At 42.9% G+C, this 15,626-nt stretch overlaps 3 protein-coding genes across 6 annotated transcripts in view; 2 read left to right on the forward strand and 1 right to left on the reverse strand.

The window, feature by feature from the left end:
- LOC310757072 (uncharacterized protein) overlaps positions 1 to 15,626 on the forward strand; it is a 238,572-nt gene that overhangs the window by 180,681 nt on the left and 42,265 nt on the right. The gene's annotated exons all lie outside the window — the stretch shown is intronic.
- Positions 1 to 15,626, reverse strand: part of LOC310757028 (uncharacterized protein) — a 163,842-nt gene that overhangs the window by 75,463 nt on the left and 72,753 nt on the right. The window lies entirely within an intron of this gene.
- The window catches only part of LOC310756442 (uncharacterized protein), a 142,109-nt gene that overhangs the window by 3,940 nt on the left and 122,543 nt on the right, over positions 1 to 15,626 (forward strand). For both annotated transcript variants that reach the window (XM_083600530.1, XM_083600531.1), the window contains exons 2-3: positions 1,535 to 1,663; positions 1,995 to 2,168. In XM_083600530.1, coding sequence (XP_083456656.1) covers positions 1,535 to 1,663; positions 1,995 to 2,168 — 303 coding nt within the window. The remainder of the gene's footprint in view (positions 1 to 1,534; positions 1,664 to 1,994; positions 2,169 to 15,626) is intronic.

The following is a 15,626-nucleotide window of genomic DNA, read 5'->3' on the forward strand; positions in this document are numbered from 1 at the left end:
GCTTTGAGAAACTAAAAAACAAAGTGCGAGATTGGCTTCATTATTATCAGATAATGGAGGCATATAATTTGGATAAGAAAATTGGCTTCCAAGTGGAAAAATCAAAATTAGAAACAGAACTGTTAGAACCCAAAACTAAGATTTTGTCAAAGATGTATAACTTGCTGTTGAAATGGAATACTCAGGATGAAACGGTGAAATCTGCTATGATAAAATGGGCACAAGATGTTGGACATAACATTATGTTTGCTGACTGGGAACAGTTGTGGACCACAGGTATGAAATTCACGGCATGCAATGCCTTAAGAGAGAATATTATGAAAATGATATACAGGTGGTACATGACACCAGTCAAGCTTGCAAAAATATATAATTTGCCCGATAAAAAATGTTGGAAATGCAAAGAAACTGAAGGTACATTCTTTCACCTTTGGTGGACGTGCCCAAGAATTAAGGCTTTCTGGGAAATGATCTATAATGAAATGAAAAAGGTATTTAAATATACCTTTCTGAAGAAACCAGAGGCCTTTCTTCTGGGCATTGTTGGCCAATTGGTGCCAAAGAAGGACAGAACTTTTTTTATGTATGCCACAACAGCAGCAAGAATACTTATTGCAAAGTATTGGAAGACACAAGATCTACCCACTTTGGAAGAATGGCAGATGAAGGTGATGGACTATATGGGATTGGCAGAAATGACTGGCAGAATCCGAGACCAGGGAGAAGAGTCGGTGGAAGAAGATTGGAAGAAATTTAAAGACTATCTACAGAAAAATTGTAAAATTAATGAATGTTAGAATGATGTTGGATTGAAATTAAGTGGTTTCCAGCTGTAATGCTTTAAGAGAATATGAAAAAAAAAGGATTATAAATAGGTAATAATATAATGGTAAGGATTTGCTGAACCAACAATTTGTGGTGGAATACAAAAAAGGGAGGTATGAGGAGGTCCGGGAAACAAGTTAAAGGAAAATAAGCAACTGAAAATTTATGTGTTTTTAATTTTCTTTATTCTGTATTTTTGTTATTTATCTGTTTTTTCTTCTTTTTCACTTTATTGTAATACTTTAAAAAATCTTAATAAATATCCTATTAAAAAAAACCAACAACAACACTTTTGAGAACAGAGGCTGCAGCCAGACGGGAACATTTGCACATGGGGGGAGCACAGGGAGGAGAAAAGCCCGTCTGCATCTGCACAACTGGACTTGTTTTGATAAACAAGAAATGGAAATTGGTGCGATCTCAAAAGAGGCTAGTTCTCTCAAGCTACCCTCAGCCTTTGGGAATCTTCTCACAAGTGTAAAGCTCTCCTCTGGAGTTCATAAAGGGTCTACATGCCTGGTGTTCTTAAGAACACAACAGATTTAGCACATGCGCAGGATCTATACTTTGACGGCTTCCATGCCACTGTGGGGGCCACATTTTGAGACTGGAGACATGCGAAGATTGTGTATAAGCACAGGGAATATCGAAGGGGGAGGGCTGTGTTTCAAAAATGTGGCATCGCCAGCTCCTCTGCTTCCGCATACAGATTTGGTCCCCATGCAACCCCAGACAGAGGCAAATATGGCCACAACATCTGCCTGGCATGCGATGAGGAAGCTCAAAGAGCATCAGCAGGGTTCTCCATACAAAGCACCTAGCATGGGGGAACCTACTGGTAATGGCTACTCATTATTTCCTGCCCATGCTCTGATGTTGCAGTTTTCAGGCTCAGGGACAGGAAAGTGACTGGGTTTGGCACCAAGTTGTGTCCCCACTGAGTTCAAGGAGTTCTCCCTTGAGGTCACGACTGGACAGACCCTGCCAGCCTTAAGAAGTGGGGCGAGGAGCAAACAGGGGAAACTGCATCCACTGGAGAGGTTTAGAAATGGGGCTTCTGTTGGGAAGGGGCTGCCCCATTTGTGCTTCTCCAGGGGCAGGAGAATATCTAGGGCAGGAGAATCCCTGCAGGGCCTCTGAGGCTCCCTTTGCTTCTTCCTCTCTCCCAGGACCCTGCAGCTTCTTTTGGCTCCTTGACTCCTCAGGAAGGATGAAGGAGACGGATCCTGCAAAGCTAGCAAGGATGGAAGGGGGAAGATGGACGGTTGACCTGGTCCGGCTGTCTCCTGCATCCCTCCTCTCAACCTCTGAGCACTCCCTCCCAGTGACCTCCGAGAGATCTGGTGAGTCCCAGGGGAGGGGAGATGGGGACGTGGAGGGATGGAGCCAGAGAGGAATTGGGGCTTGTTCAGCTTGGGGGTGGGGGGAGGCAGGCAGGCGGATGGAGATGGAGAAGGGGGAGCACCTTTTTGGGCTCCCCCACCTGCCTGCCTGCCTGCCTGCGCCTTTGTCATCTACAGGCAATTTGAGCCAGGAATAGATCACAGCTCCCTGGCCAACATGATGAATTGGCAGCTCAAAATGTCTAAAACCAGTTCTGTGATCTGGATGCCTTAACAACGTCAGACACTGATCCGTCGCGCAGCACTAGAACCCACGACTCTTTTTTTAAAAAACATTCAGCATCGCAGAGCCAAATGCCTAGACTGAAGCAATTGTGGCCATTGTGCTTTGATTAAGTGAGTAATAGTCATTTTTCCTCTTCTGTTACCAATGAAACAATACAGAGTTGGTCTTATCATGAAAATGGGAGGGGGGTTCAAAGTGAAGAAAGATTTACATATAAATTTAAATATTTTTCTATTTTAATTTTAATTTTTATTTTTATTGGTTTTCACATATTGTATTACAATACAGATGTACCAAAGCCAACACCATTTCCTCCCCATCACCCCATACATTTATATTTCTATTTCCTCAATCCATCATATTATCCTTTTCTCCCTCCTCCCACTTCCTTCCGCCCCCACTCAATTTCCTCCACATTATAAAATTTGCAATAATCTTTGCATTCTACAACCTTCTCAAATCATCTACATATTCTTATTATCTTTCCTTACTAATTTTTCTTCCATCCAGTACTTCACATTTTAATCTAGGCATATTAGCGTATCTTTTCTTGAGCAAGATTTTGCCATATATTCATCAAAACATTTCCACTCCTTTTTTAATTTTTGATTCAACTGATTTCTTATTATAGCAGTTAATTTTGCCAGAATTAAATATTCATTTAGTTTACAAATCCATTCCTCCTTTGTGGGCATAGTTTGTGACTTCCACCGAGCAGCAATCACTATTCTAGCAGCTGCACTTGCATATAGAAAAATTCTTCCCCCCTCCCCCGAGGTATCTCATCAACTATCAATCCAAGGACATATTTCTCTGGTTTCTTTGTTATTGATATTCTCCACATTTTCTTTAGTTCTTCGTGTACTGCTATCCAAAATTTCTTAATTTCCTCACACCTCCACCACATATGTATTGTTGTTCCTATTTCTCCATCACATCTCCAACAGAGGTTGGATTTTAATTTGTATATCTTTGCCAGCTTAACTGGCGTTAAGTACCACCTATAGAACATCTTTACAAAATGTTCTTTAATTGTGTATACGGCAGTAAATTGTATATCCTCTCGCTAGAGTTTCTCCCATTGCTCTAGATAGATAGTATGTCTGAGATCCTGGGACCATTTAATCATCGTTTCTTTCTCTTCTTCCTCCATTAATTCCCAGTCCTATAAGAGATTATAGGTTTTGGATAGCAATTTCTTGTTATTCTGTATCACTGTGACTTTAAATTTCGAATCTTCTTTTGCAAATCCTTTCTTTTGATCAGAGTTGAATATACTTCTAAGTTGTATATATTGTTGTTTAGTCGTTTAGTCGTGTCCGACTCTTCTTGACCCCCTGGACCAGAGCACGCCAGGCACTTCTGTCCTCCACTGCCTCCCGCAGTTTGATCAAACTCATGCTGGTAGCTTCAAGAACACCATCTTGTCCTCTGTTGTCCCCTTCTCCTTGTGCCCTCCATCTTTCCCAACATCAGGGTCTTTACCAGGGATTCTTCTCATGAGGTGTATTCTCATGAGAAGTATTGGAGCCCCAGCTTCACAACCTGTCCTTCCAGTGAGCACTCAGGGCTGATTTCCTTCAGAATGGAGAGGTTGGATCTTCTTGCAGTCCATGGGACTCTCAAGAGTCTCCTCCAGCACCAGAATTCAAAAGCATCAATTCTTCGGCGATCAGCCTTCTTGATGATCCAGCTCTCACTTCCATACATCACTACTGGGAAAACCGTGGCTTTAACGATACGGACCTTTGTTGGCAAGGTGATGTCTCTGCTTTTTAAGATGCTGTCTAGGTTTGTCATTGCTTTTCTCCCAAGAAGCAGGCGTCTTTTAATTTCGTGACTGCTGTCACCATCTGCAGTGATCATGGAGCCCAAGAAAATAAAATCTCTCACTGCCTCCATTTCTTCCCCTTCTATTTGCCAGGAGGTGATGGGACCAGTGGCCATGAGCTTCGTTTTTTTGATGCTGAGCTTCAGACCATATTTTGCGCTCTCGTCTTTCACCCTCTTTAAAAGGTTATTTAATTCCTCCTCACTTTCTGCCATCAAGGTTGTGTCATCTGCATATCTGAGGTTGTTGATATTTCTTCCGGCAATCTTAATTCCGGCTTGGGATTCATCCAGTCCAGCCTTTCGCATGATGAATTCTGCATATAAGTTGAATAAGCAGGGAGGCAATATACAGCCTTGTCGTACTCCTTTCCCAATTTTGAACCAGTCAGTTGTTCCATATACAGTTCTAACTGTAGCTTCTTGTCCCACATAGAGATTTCTCAGGAGACAGATGAGGTGATCAGGCTCTCGCATCTCTTTAAGAACTTGCCATAGTTTGCTGTGGTCAACACAGTCAAAGGCTTTTGCATAGTCAATGAAGCAGAAGTATATGTCTTTCTGGAACTCTAGCTTTCTCCATAATCCAGCACATATTTGCAATTTGGTCTCTGGTTCCTCTGCCCCTTCGAAATCCAGCTTGCACGTCTGGGAGTTCTCGGTCCACATATGGCTTAAGCCTGCCTTGTAGAATTTTAAGCATAACCTTGCTAGCGTGTGAAATGAGTGCAATTGTGCAGTAGTTGGAGCATTCTTTGGCACTGCCCTTCTTTGGGATTGGGATGTAGACTGATCTTCTCCAATCCTCTGGCCACTGCTGAATTTTCCAAATTTGCTGGCATATTGAATCTAGCACCTTAACAGCATCATCATTTAAAATTTTTAATAGTTCAGCTGGAATATCATCACTTCCACGGGCCTTGTTATTTGCAGTGCCCATTTGACTTCACTCTCCAGGATGTCTGGCTCAAGGTCAGCAACCACACTACCTGGCATGTACGAGACATCCATATCTTTCTGGTATAATTCTTCTGTGTATTCTTGCCACCTCTGTCAATTTAAATTTTGACCAACAAGATTGAAATAACTTCTGATGATGAGTGTTCGGGTGAAGATGTTGCTGTTTGTTTCACAGACAAGGCGTGGACGATGCTGGATCCTGACCAGAGAGCTCAGCATAAAGAAGTCAAGGAGGAGAATCGTGGGATCATGGACTCTCTCAGTAAGGATCCCTGTTGGATCATAATATAAGTTGTGATTGGAGATGGAGTGGATTCCATGATCGTGCCAGAACAAAATCCATCCCAGATAAAAGCCAAGCAATATCTCAGTTAATACCAGCAAACAAAAACAATGAAAACTATAAGCACGGCCTCACATCTCTCTCTCTCTTTTTTAAATAATATTTATTACTGTCAGAGCTGCCCTAGGTCCCAGCTCACAAAGGACCAACGCTGCTTCGTTGTTAAATACAAAAGTCTTTATTGAAGTTCAGTTTCACTTCCAGAGCCGCAGGGCGCAGCCCTACGTCTCAAGCATTAGACCGCTGATGCTCCGTCTGAATCTCCTCCCCCCATACACCAGTTTAAGACTCTAGCTTTGCTCCACCTCTTCCTCTGTTCTTTCCTCCTCTGGGTCCGCCTGTCCGTCGGGGTCTCGCCCTTTCTAGACTCTTCTGACGCTGAGTCCCCTGAGCCTTCCCCCTCCCTCCGGCGGGCTTTAGGAGCTGGTTCCCCATCCGGGTCTCCTGCTGTCCCCCGCGCCTGCACATTTGAACTTGGCGCGCGCGCCCAGCCAGCAACTTTCCTCCTGACTGTTTCACTGCTGCTGTCACTGCTTCCCCCTTCGGGGGGGGCTAGCTGCAACTGACCTCCCCTCCATTCCCCCACTCTCCGATGGAGGCGTGGTCAGCCCTGACTCATCCTCTCTCCCCGCTGGAGGAGACGCTGGTCCTGACACATGTGACTCTTCCCCCCCACTACGCTCTGGTGGGGAAACTGGTCCTGATCCCCCGCTGCTGCTTTGGGGCTCCCCGCTGGCTCCTTGTTTCTGGTGCGTCCCCCCTGGGACCCCCCTTGCCCTGACCACCAACGCCCCCTTCTGGGAATCTTCTGATTCGCTGGAGAAGCTCATGGAATCTCTCGGGTCACTGTCATACTCCCCTACGCTGCCCTCGGATTCCTCCCCCTCGCTCTCCATTTCCTCTCTCCCCTGTGCTCCTGCTCCCGAGCCCCTGACAATTACTTTTCCAACAATTTAAACACAACAAAACAGAATGAACAATACAATACAATACAATACAATACAATACAAAAACACTACATAACATAACATAAAAACACTACATAACACTAACACATTAGACTAACAAAACAAAATAAAAACAGTTTAAAACACATCAAACAATTTCAATATCTTATCTTTCATTCACTTATTTCAACGACCTCCTCACACCTCCCTTTTTGTATTCCACTTCTGTTAATTGTTTCAGCAATTCCTTTCCATCTTCCTCTGTTTTCTATCCTTTAATTATCTTAACATATTCTAACCTTATTTTCTCCTTTAATACTCTAATAATCTATTTATACTTAATTCCGTATAACATTTCTACTAAAGCCATATAACTTCATTCCCACATTTTTCTAACATTCATTAATTTTACAGTATTTCTGTAAATAGTCTTTAAACTTTTTCCAGTCTTCTTCCACCGACTCTTCTCCCTGGTCTCGGATTCTGCCAGTCATTTCCGCCAGTTCCATATAGTTCATCAACTTCATCTGCCATTCTTCCCAGGTGGGTAAATCATGTGTCTTCCAATACTTTGTGATAAGTATTCTTGCTGCTGTTGTTGCATACATAAAAAAAGTTCTATCCTTCTTTGGCACCAATTGGCCGACCATGCCCAGGAGAAAGGCCTCTGGTTTCTTCAGAAAGGTATATTTGAATACCTTTTTCATTTCATTATAAATCATCTCCCAGAATGTCTTAATCCTTGGGCATGTCCACCAAAGGTGAAAGAATGTACCTTCAGTCTCATTACATTTCCAACATTTATTTTCGGGCAAATGGTAAATTTTTGCAAGCTTGACTGGTGTCATGTACCACCTATAAATCATTTTCATTAAATTTTCTCTTAGGGCATTACATGCCGTGAATTTCATACCTGTGGTCCATAACTGTTCCCAGTCAGCCATCATTATGTTATGTCCAACGTCTTGTGCCCATTTGATCATAGCTGATTTTACCATTTCATCCTGAGTGTTCCATTTCAACAGCAAGTTATACATTCTTGACAAATTCTTGATTTTTGAATCTAACAATTCTGTTTCCAATTTTGATTTTTCCACCTGGAAGCCAACTTTTTTGTCCAAATTGTATGCCTCCATTATTTGGTAATAATGGAGCCAATATCGCACTTTGTTTTTCAATTTTTCAAAGCTCTGCAGTTTTATTCTGTCTCCATCTTGTTCCAGAATTTCCCAATATTTCGGCCATTTGGCCTCCATATTGAGTTTTTTCTGTGCCTTCGCTTCCATTGGTGACAACCATCTTGGGGTTTTCTTTTCTAACAAATCCTTATATCTTATCCAAACATTAAACAATGCTTTTCTAACAATATGATTTTTGAACGCTTTATGTGCTTTTACCTTATCGTACCACAGATATGCATGCCAGCCAAATGCATTATTGAAGCCTTCTAAATCCAACACGTCAGTGTTTTCAAGAAGCAGCCATTCTCTCAGCCAGCAAAAAGCAGCTGATTCATAATAAAGTTTAAGGTCTGGCAGGGCAAATCCACCTCTTTCTTTGGCATCAGTTAATATCTTAAATTTTATTCGAGGCTTCTTGCCCTGCCAAACAAATCTGGAAATATCTTTCTGCCACTTCTTGAAACAGTCCATCTTATCCAAAATTTGCAATGTTTGAAACAAAAACAACATCCTTGGCAACACATTCATTTTTATCACAGCAATTCGGCCTAACAATAATAACTTCAAATTTGTCCATATTTCTAAATCCTTTTTCACTTCGATCCAACATTTTTCCTAATTATCCTGAAATAAATTCACATTTTTGGCAGTCATGTTAACCCCTAAATATTTCACTTTCTTAACCAATGTTAGTCCTGTCTCCTCCTGAAACTTCTCTCTCTCATTCACAGTTAAGTTTTTCTCTAAAACTTTAGTTTTCATCTTGTTCAACTTAAAACCTGCTACCTGTCCGAATTCTTGAATCAATTCCAATACCCTTTTAGTACTAGATTCTGGCTCCTGTAAAGTCAATACTAAGTCATCAGCAAATGCTTTCAGCTTGTACTGTTACCTCCCACTTGTATACCTTTAACCTCTTGGTCCTTTCTAATCATATTTAACAAAACCTCAAGGACTGATATAAAGAGCAATGGAGAAATTGGGCAGCCTTGTCGTGTCCCTTTCTGAATCTTAAACTCTTCTGTCACTACATTGTTCACAATTAATTTTGCCTTTTGTTCTGAATAAATTGCATCTATACCATTTTCAAAACCTTGACCTTGTTGGCTGTTTGCAGTATGGTAGCGCTGCAGAGAGCTTGCTGGGGAGACCATGCATTAAAAAAAAAGGACTCAAAAATAACTTAAACAAGGTTTTAATAAGAAAAACAAAAACTCCATTTACACTAAATACATCAACAACCAAACCAGACCCAACCACCAACCCATCCCCCAGGGTAATGGGAGAGCTAGGTGCTGCTCCTTATATACTACACCCAAATGCTGACACACATTAATCAAATACAACTCAGCAGCACCTGCTATGTTTCACAGCTGTAAAGCTGGGTCTCGTTATCTTGCTCTGGCCCTTGCTCTGGCCCCTTAAAGACATACCCATCGGGTGGAACAATGATGAACCTTTACATTTAAAGAAACCATTCAACATTTCCCCTGCGGTTCATCATTGTGGAACAAAAACAAAGCATATTTTGTACATGTCTTTCATGTGTAACCTTTGGAAGTGCCTTAGTAAAAATGTCTGCAATTTGATTGTCACCTGGAATATATTCAAATACAACCATTTCGTCAGCAATTAGTTTCCTTACAAACTGCAAACGTAACCTTAAGACTCTAGTGCGCTGCGTATTGGTCTCTGAACACAGGATAGCAAGGCCGCTCTGGGAATCAAGGTAAACTTTTACTGGTAGTGTTAATTGCATCTGTAGGTCTGCGAATACTTGCAGATACCATTCTACATCACAAGTGGCCTGAACGCATGCACATAATTCACTCTCTGTTGTGGAGAGACAAATAATGGTTTGTGTCTGGGACTTCCATTCAAATGGACAACCGTTATAACAAAACACCATACTAGACACACCCCTGCAATTATTTTGTTCCACTGCATGAGATGCATCGCAGAAATTTTCAAAACCTTTGTCAATACATGTTGTAAACTGCAACCTATAATGTTTTGTCGGAGCCAGCTGTCACAAATGGTGCACAGCATAGAAAAAAGACACAGTGAGACAGCAGTATTTTCAGGATGGAGGGCAGCTCCTTCGACTTCTCTCCTGTCCGGTATTTTTTTATTACCCTTTGTTCTCTCCTGTCTCCTGTCGTATGGCCGTTTGCCAATGTCTCACGTTACCTACATCCCGTCATGGCTTTTACCCACCCATCACCATATAGGGTCATCACTGCCCAGAGGAAACACAACTCCATTAAAAGTCAATACATTCCAATACATTGTAAAGCTTGGAGTGCTGGTCACGAGGTCAGGGGGCCCCTGCAATTTTACAAGCCTCTGCTATGGCTTTGACTCCCACATGCCCTCTTTCTTTATTTTATTAATCAGAGTCATAAATGTCAGTACCAATATGGTTATATCGAGTGTGATAAGCGACTCTTGTGAGACCGGAAGCGGGCCGCGGACTGGAGAACCATGCAGTACATATAGAAATTAAAGAAGGAATACATTGTATACAGCAACACAAAATAATGCAAATAACTACTATAATGATCACTAAAATCAATAAATGTCGAAGCCAACTTCCATCCGGAAGCCAAGAATATAAGAATTCTGATTCCAAGCTGCATGGTAGGCTTCCTTTCTAGTTTATTAGCCATGCACTGGTGTCACTCCTATAGCACTGAGATTGGTCACTGTATGTTCCTGTAAGACAACAAGAGCTATTAAAAGTGAATTTCAATGTATATTGACAGTTTGGATATATGCCCCATGATTCTTTCCCCTCTTTAATTTGAAAAAAATTGGGGCAGGCATACACAGCCAGCATCTAGAAGCATTCAATAAACTGGTAAACATAATCATATCTTGTACAAAAATATTATCCCTCCATATCTTATGATAATTTTCTCCCCTAAAAGTCTTATTCAACAACGCTGTTCTTATAGTTCGAGAGTGGCTGAGCCGTGGATGCTGCCAGCCAGAGTAGGATTCTGATGACAGCGGCTTGCCAGCTGATAAGGTGAAATATGGTGGTTTCAACTGGACTGGGTCGTCTGCTTCTCTTCCTTGTATAACGGTGCAGCAAAGGATGGCAAGGCAGATGGTGAGGAAGGCAAACACTAGGTGGCGCATGCGGAAAGGTTTCAATGCTTCATCCACAAAATGTTGACAAAGTGTAGGGGAGTTCCGCATGCTCTGAGGCAGGACAACCCACTGATATCGCTGGGTGGGCTGCAAATTGTTATATACTGGCAATGTAAAAGCAAACCGTTCCCTGTCTGCTGGAGCCAGTGGGATGAAGATGGTTCAATGTGGCCAAAAGTCAATTGTTCAGAAATAAGCTGTTGCCACTGCTGCGGATTTTTCTTTTGGTAGAGGCCACTGTCCTACCCACACTGGGGTATCGGTGATCCTGGTTTGTCACACTGGAAACATGTTGTATCGGTGGCTACAGGCTGGTTTTTATTTAACGCTGCTGCTAACAGATGAGCTGCTGTACCTACAGACTGACAAATGCGAAGTATAGCTGCTGTGTCTGTGGCAGGATTGTGTATTACCAGTCGTAATGCAACCTTACAATCCTCTTTGGCATTTCCAAAGGCCAATTGTTTGATAATTATTTGTTTGGCTTCAGGATTTTCAATTTGGCGACTCGCTGCTGTAAGCAGCCTGTCCATGAAGGAGGAATATGATTCTCTTGCCTCTTGCCTGATCGACCCCCATCTAGACTGAACACTGGTGGGCTCTGGGATTTTTCTCATTGCTTGTTTAGCAGCAAGAGCAGTGTCCCTCAATAAGATTTGCAGCAGAGTGGCTTGTACTGAGGCCTGAGCGAAGGGACCACGCCCCATCATGGCATCTAGGACGTCTGCGAGGGTAATATTTGGATTATTCCCTCTGATTTGTTGCAACAAGGCCGGGGCATAAACACGGCAGGCAGTTTCCCATTCATGGGCAAACAATACACCTGCTGATGGGGGTAACACTGTACGTGCCAAAAGCTTGATGTCATCTGGAACCAAAAGCTGGGCTAATGTGGCTTCCAAAAGAGCCTGTGTAAATGGGGCTTGAAGTCCGTTTGTCCGTACTGACAATTGAAGCTCTTTCAAGATTTTAAAGTCAAAAGGTTGGTGCTGGGCCTGAGTTCCTGCTGGAGCACCAGCAGGGGGCACAATGACGGGAAATGCCACAGTATCCTGAATTAAGGAACAGGCAAGGACTGCACATTGAAAAGGGGTGGCTGGTTCTGTCGATGAGAGAGTAGGATCATTGCCAGCCAGACCATGGTATTTTTGCAGGATTGGGTCCTCTGGTGAGGAAGTGTAGTCCAGAGGCTTGGGGTCTGGGGGTGCTGGCAAGGCAAGGGCTGGAATAGGCGGCATCACAGCAGGCTGGACTAAAGAAGCCGGGGGTGATGTTGGCAATACAGCCATGGAGATATTTTTTGGAGTTAAAGAGCCCATGGCGTAACGAACCTTGCACCATGCATTTAGAATCCGAACACCAATGCTGGGGTGTCCATGAAAATGTGTTCCAATCTTATCCCAATGTTTTAATTCCAAAGTTCCATCTGCAGGAAACCAGGGGCAATGCTCATCGATGGCCAGAATGAGCTGTATCAAATCACCCTCAGGAACTTCCAATTTGTTGGAGGAGAGGAGAAATTTTAAGTCTTTTAAAAATTTCTGTTGGGGAGTAGACAAAGAGCTGCCCATTTTTCAAAAATCAAGATAAAAGGGATCGACTCACCAGGGATCCGAAGATGATTCAGCGCTTGCAACCCTTCCCGGGCGTAGTGAGTCGATGATCAAGAAGCCTCACACTGTTTCCTTTGAAGTCAGCCTCACACTGTCTTCTTTAGTTAGCCTCTTCTGTTAAGTTTGCCTCTTCTTTTAAGTTTGCCTCTTCTTTTAAGTTAGCCTCACACGGGGCACCACTTGTCGGAGCCAGCCGTCACAAATGGTGCACAGCATAGAAAAAAGACACAGTGAGACAGCAGTATTTTCAGGATGGAGGGCAGCTCCTTCGACTTCTCTCCTGTCCGGTATTTTTTTATTACCCTTTGTTCTCTCCTGTCTCCTGTCGTATGGCCGTTTGCCAATGTCTCACGTTACCTACATCCCGTCATGGCTTTTACCCACCCATCACCATATAGGGTCATCACTGCCCAGAGGAAACACAACTCCATTAAAAGTCAATACATTCCAATACATTGTAAAGCTTGGAGTGCTGGTCACGAGGTCAGGGGGCCCCTGCAATTTTACAAGCCTCTGCTATGGCTTTATGACTCCCACAATGTTTGGTATGTTTAAGGTACATTACCACTCTCTTAAGAGCAGAGAAACATCGTGTAGTAGGCTTTTCCACAAATTTTGCCAGAAAGTGATAAGCATAAGTTATATCTGGTCTTGAGATTCTTTGAATGAAATTTAGCTTGCCTATAGCAGAACGATACAAAGTTTTGTTAGGAAATGGCTTATCTTCACCTGTAAAGGTGAAACCACACACCATAGGCGTTTCCTTCCCATTTGCATTTTCTAAACATAGTATTTCAACAAGATCATCAATTTTTGCAGTTTGATATATTTATATAAATATTTATATATTTATATAGCTTTTGCAGTTTAAAATTTTCATCTGCAAAACATTGTGGCTTCTGTCTCTTTCTATCTGAACGTCTCACTCCAGAAGGAGAGTCAGACTCCTCAGACTTAATGGGACTAAGTGAACCACTAGTTTCAGGTTGTAAATCATTGTCAGATTGAAGAGATGCCTGTAGGCTAAGCTCACGGTCAGAAAACTCAAGAAAATCTAACCTCCCCTCGGGTGCCTGTGACTTTAAATCATCAAACAAATCAGATTCAACAGACTTTTTGTCTTTTTCCATTAATTCAGAAGCACCATTTCCTGCTGCTGCTGCTTCTTCCTCTTCTTCCTCAGTATTATCTATACCATCAGTATCTAGGAAGACAGCAACTCCATTCCAATTTACAGTTTGTATCATGCTTCTGGTAATATGAAATTTGCCAGTTGCTGGTATGTAAATTCTGTACGCCCCCTGCTGGTAGCCCATTAATTTTCCCTGGACACTACGTTCACCCAATTTCTGCTTAGCGGGATAATGCATAATTACATCTGAACCCCAAACGCGTAGGTATTTCAGATTAGGGCGTTTTTTAAACAGCTTCTCATAGGGGGTGACATCTAAACCAGAATGATAACTGTGATTTCTAACATAACAAAACGCATTAAGCGCTTCAGCCCAAAAGTCTTTGGGCAGATTAGCATCGTGCAGATACGTTTTAACCCCTGCCTGTAGGTCACGCTGCACAACTTCAACAAGCCCATTTTGCCAGGGACTTCGGGGGCCAGATAACTCATGAGTAGTCCCCTGCACTTCCAGGAATTTCTCAAAATCCTCAGAAACAAATTCCCCGCCCCGGTCAGAAAACAGGTTCTTAATTGGTTTGTTAATAATAATAATAATAATAAATTTTATTTATATCCCGTCCTCCCCAGCTGAAGCTGGGCTCAGGGTGGCTAACAACAATCAACCAGAGAGAAACGAGCGCAGCCATTGAAGGACTGTGCCCTGGATCCCCACGTCGGCAAGGCGGTGGTCCAGGAGTTCATGATCGACCATGTCAAAGGCTGCTGACAGGTCTAAAAGAATCAGCAGCCCCGACCCGCCTCGATCCAGCTGCCTGCGGAGATCATCTGTTAGGGCGACCAGAGCCGTCTCGGTCCCACGACCAGCGCGGAAGCCGGACTGGAATGGATCGAGAGCCGATGTTTCATCCAGAAACCTACCAAGCTGTTCAGCAACCGCTCTCTCAATCACCTTACCCAGGAATGGAAGATTCGAAACCGGGCGGTAATTGGATAGATCTAAGGGATCTAATGATGTTTTCTTTAAGAGCGGACGCACCACTGCCTCCTTCAGTTCCCCTGGGAATATCCCGGTGCCAAGGGACAAATTGATGATATCACCCAGGGGGGCCCGCACCTCGTCTGGACACGCTCTAATCAGCCAAGACGGGCACGGGTCAAGAGGACAGGTGGTGGGCTTTCCAGCTTGGAGGAGTCTGTCCACATCGGCTGGGGATATCCGTTAAAGTGCGTTTTTACCCAGTTGCAAAAAACTTTGTACTTCTCAAATGCTTGGGACTTCTCAGCTATTGCATAAGTCCAACAATATCTACTATACTGGTCTATCAGAGTAAGCCAGTACTTAGAACCTCCTAATGATGGTGGAAGTGGCCCAACTAAATCACAATGTACACGCTGAAATGGCTCAGTTACTTTCCTATCTGAGCACCTACCCTTGCGTGCAACCTTAATCTTATTCTTGCAACAGGATAGACATTGCATAAAGAATTTACATGGTTTTAAGTTGAGGCCATTAACAATATTCTTTGTCTTAATTACATCAGCAAAATTCAGGTGTCCCAGAATTCTGTGTGCCTCATGGACACACCCGGAATGAGGCCTTACATTCCTCAACCCCTGGCTTGACTGTGCTGCTCTGCAGTTTATAGGCAATTGTGAGTAGGTGCGAAAATACAGTCTATATAAACCATCAGATTCCCGGGCATACAATAGACGTTTGTTCCCATCGAAAAGCTCACACATTGACTTTAGGAAACGCACAGTTGTGCCTTGACGAGCAAAGCACCTTACTGACAATAAATTGTCCACTGACGGGCAGTAAATGCAGTTCGCTATTGTAATGTTTAAAGAGTCAAGTTTAACGGTACCCCTGCCAAGCGACTGCAAGACTTGTGAATTGGCTAAATGTACATTACCAATTTCCTCTTCGAAAGAAATAAACAAGCTTCGATCATTGCAAACGTGCTGAGATGCTCCTGAGTTGACAATAAAATAATTCCACTTGGCACC

Source organism: Podarcis filfolensis (assembly GCF_964270895.1).
Source record: "Podarcis filfolensis genome assembly, chromosome: 2".
NCBI classification, from domain to species: domain Eukaryota; kingdom Metazoa; phylum Chordata; class Lepidosauria; order Squamata; family Lacertidae; genus Podarcis; species Podarcis filfolensis.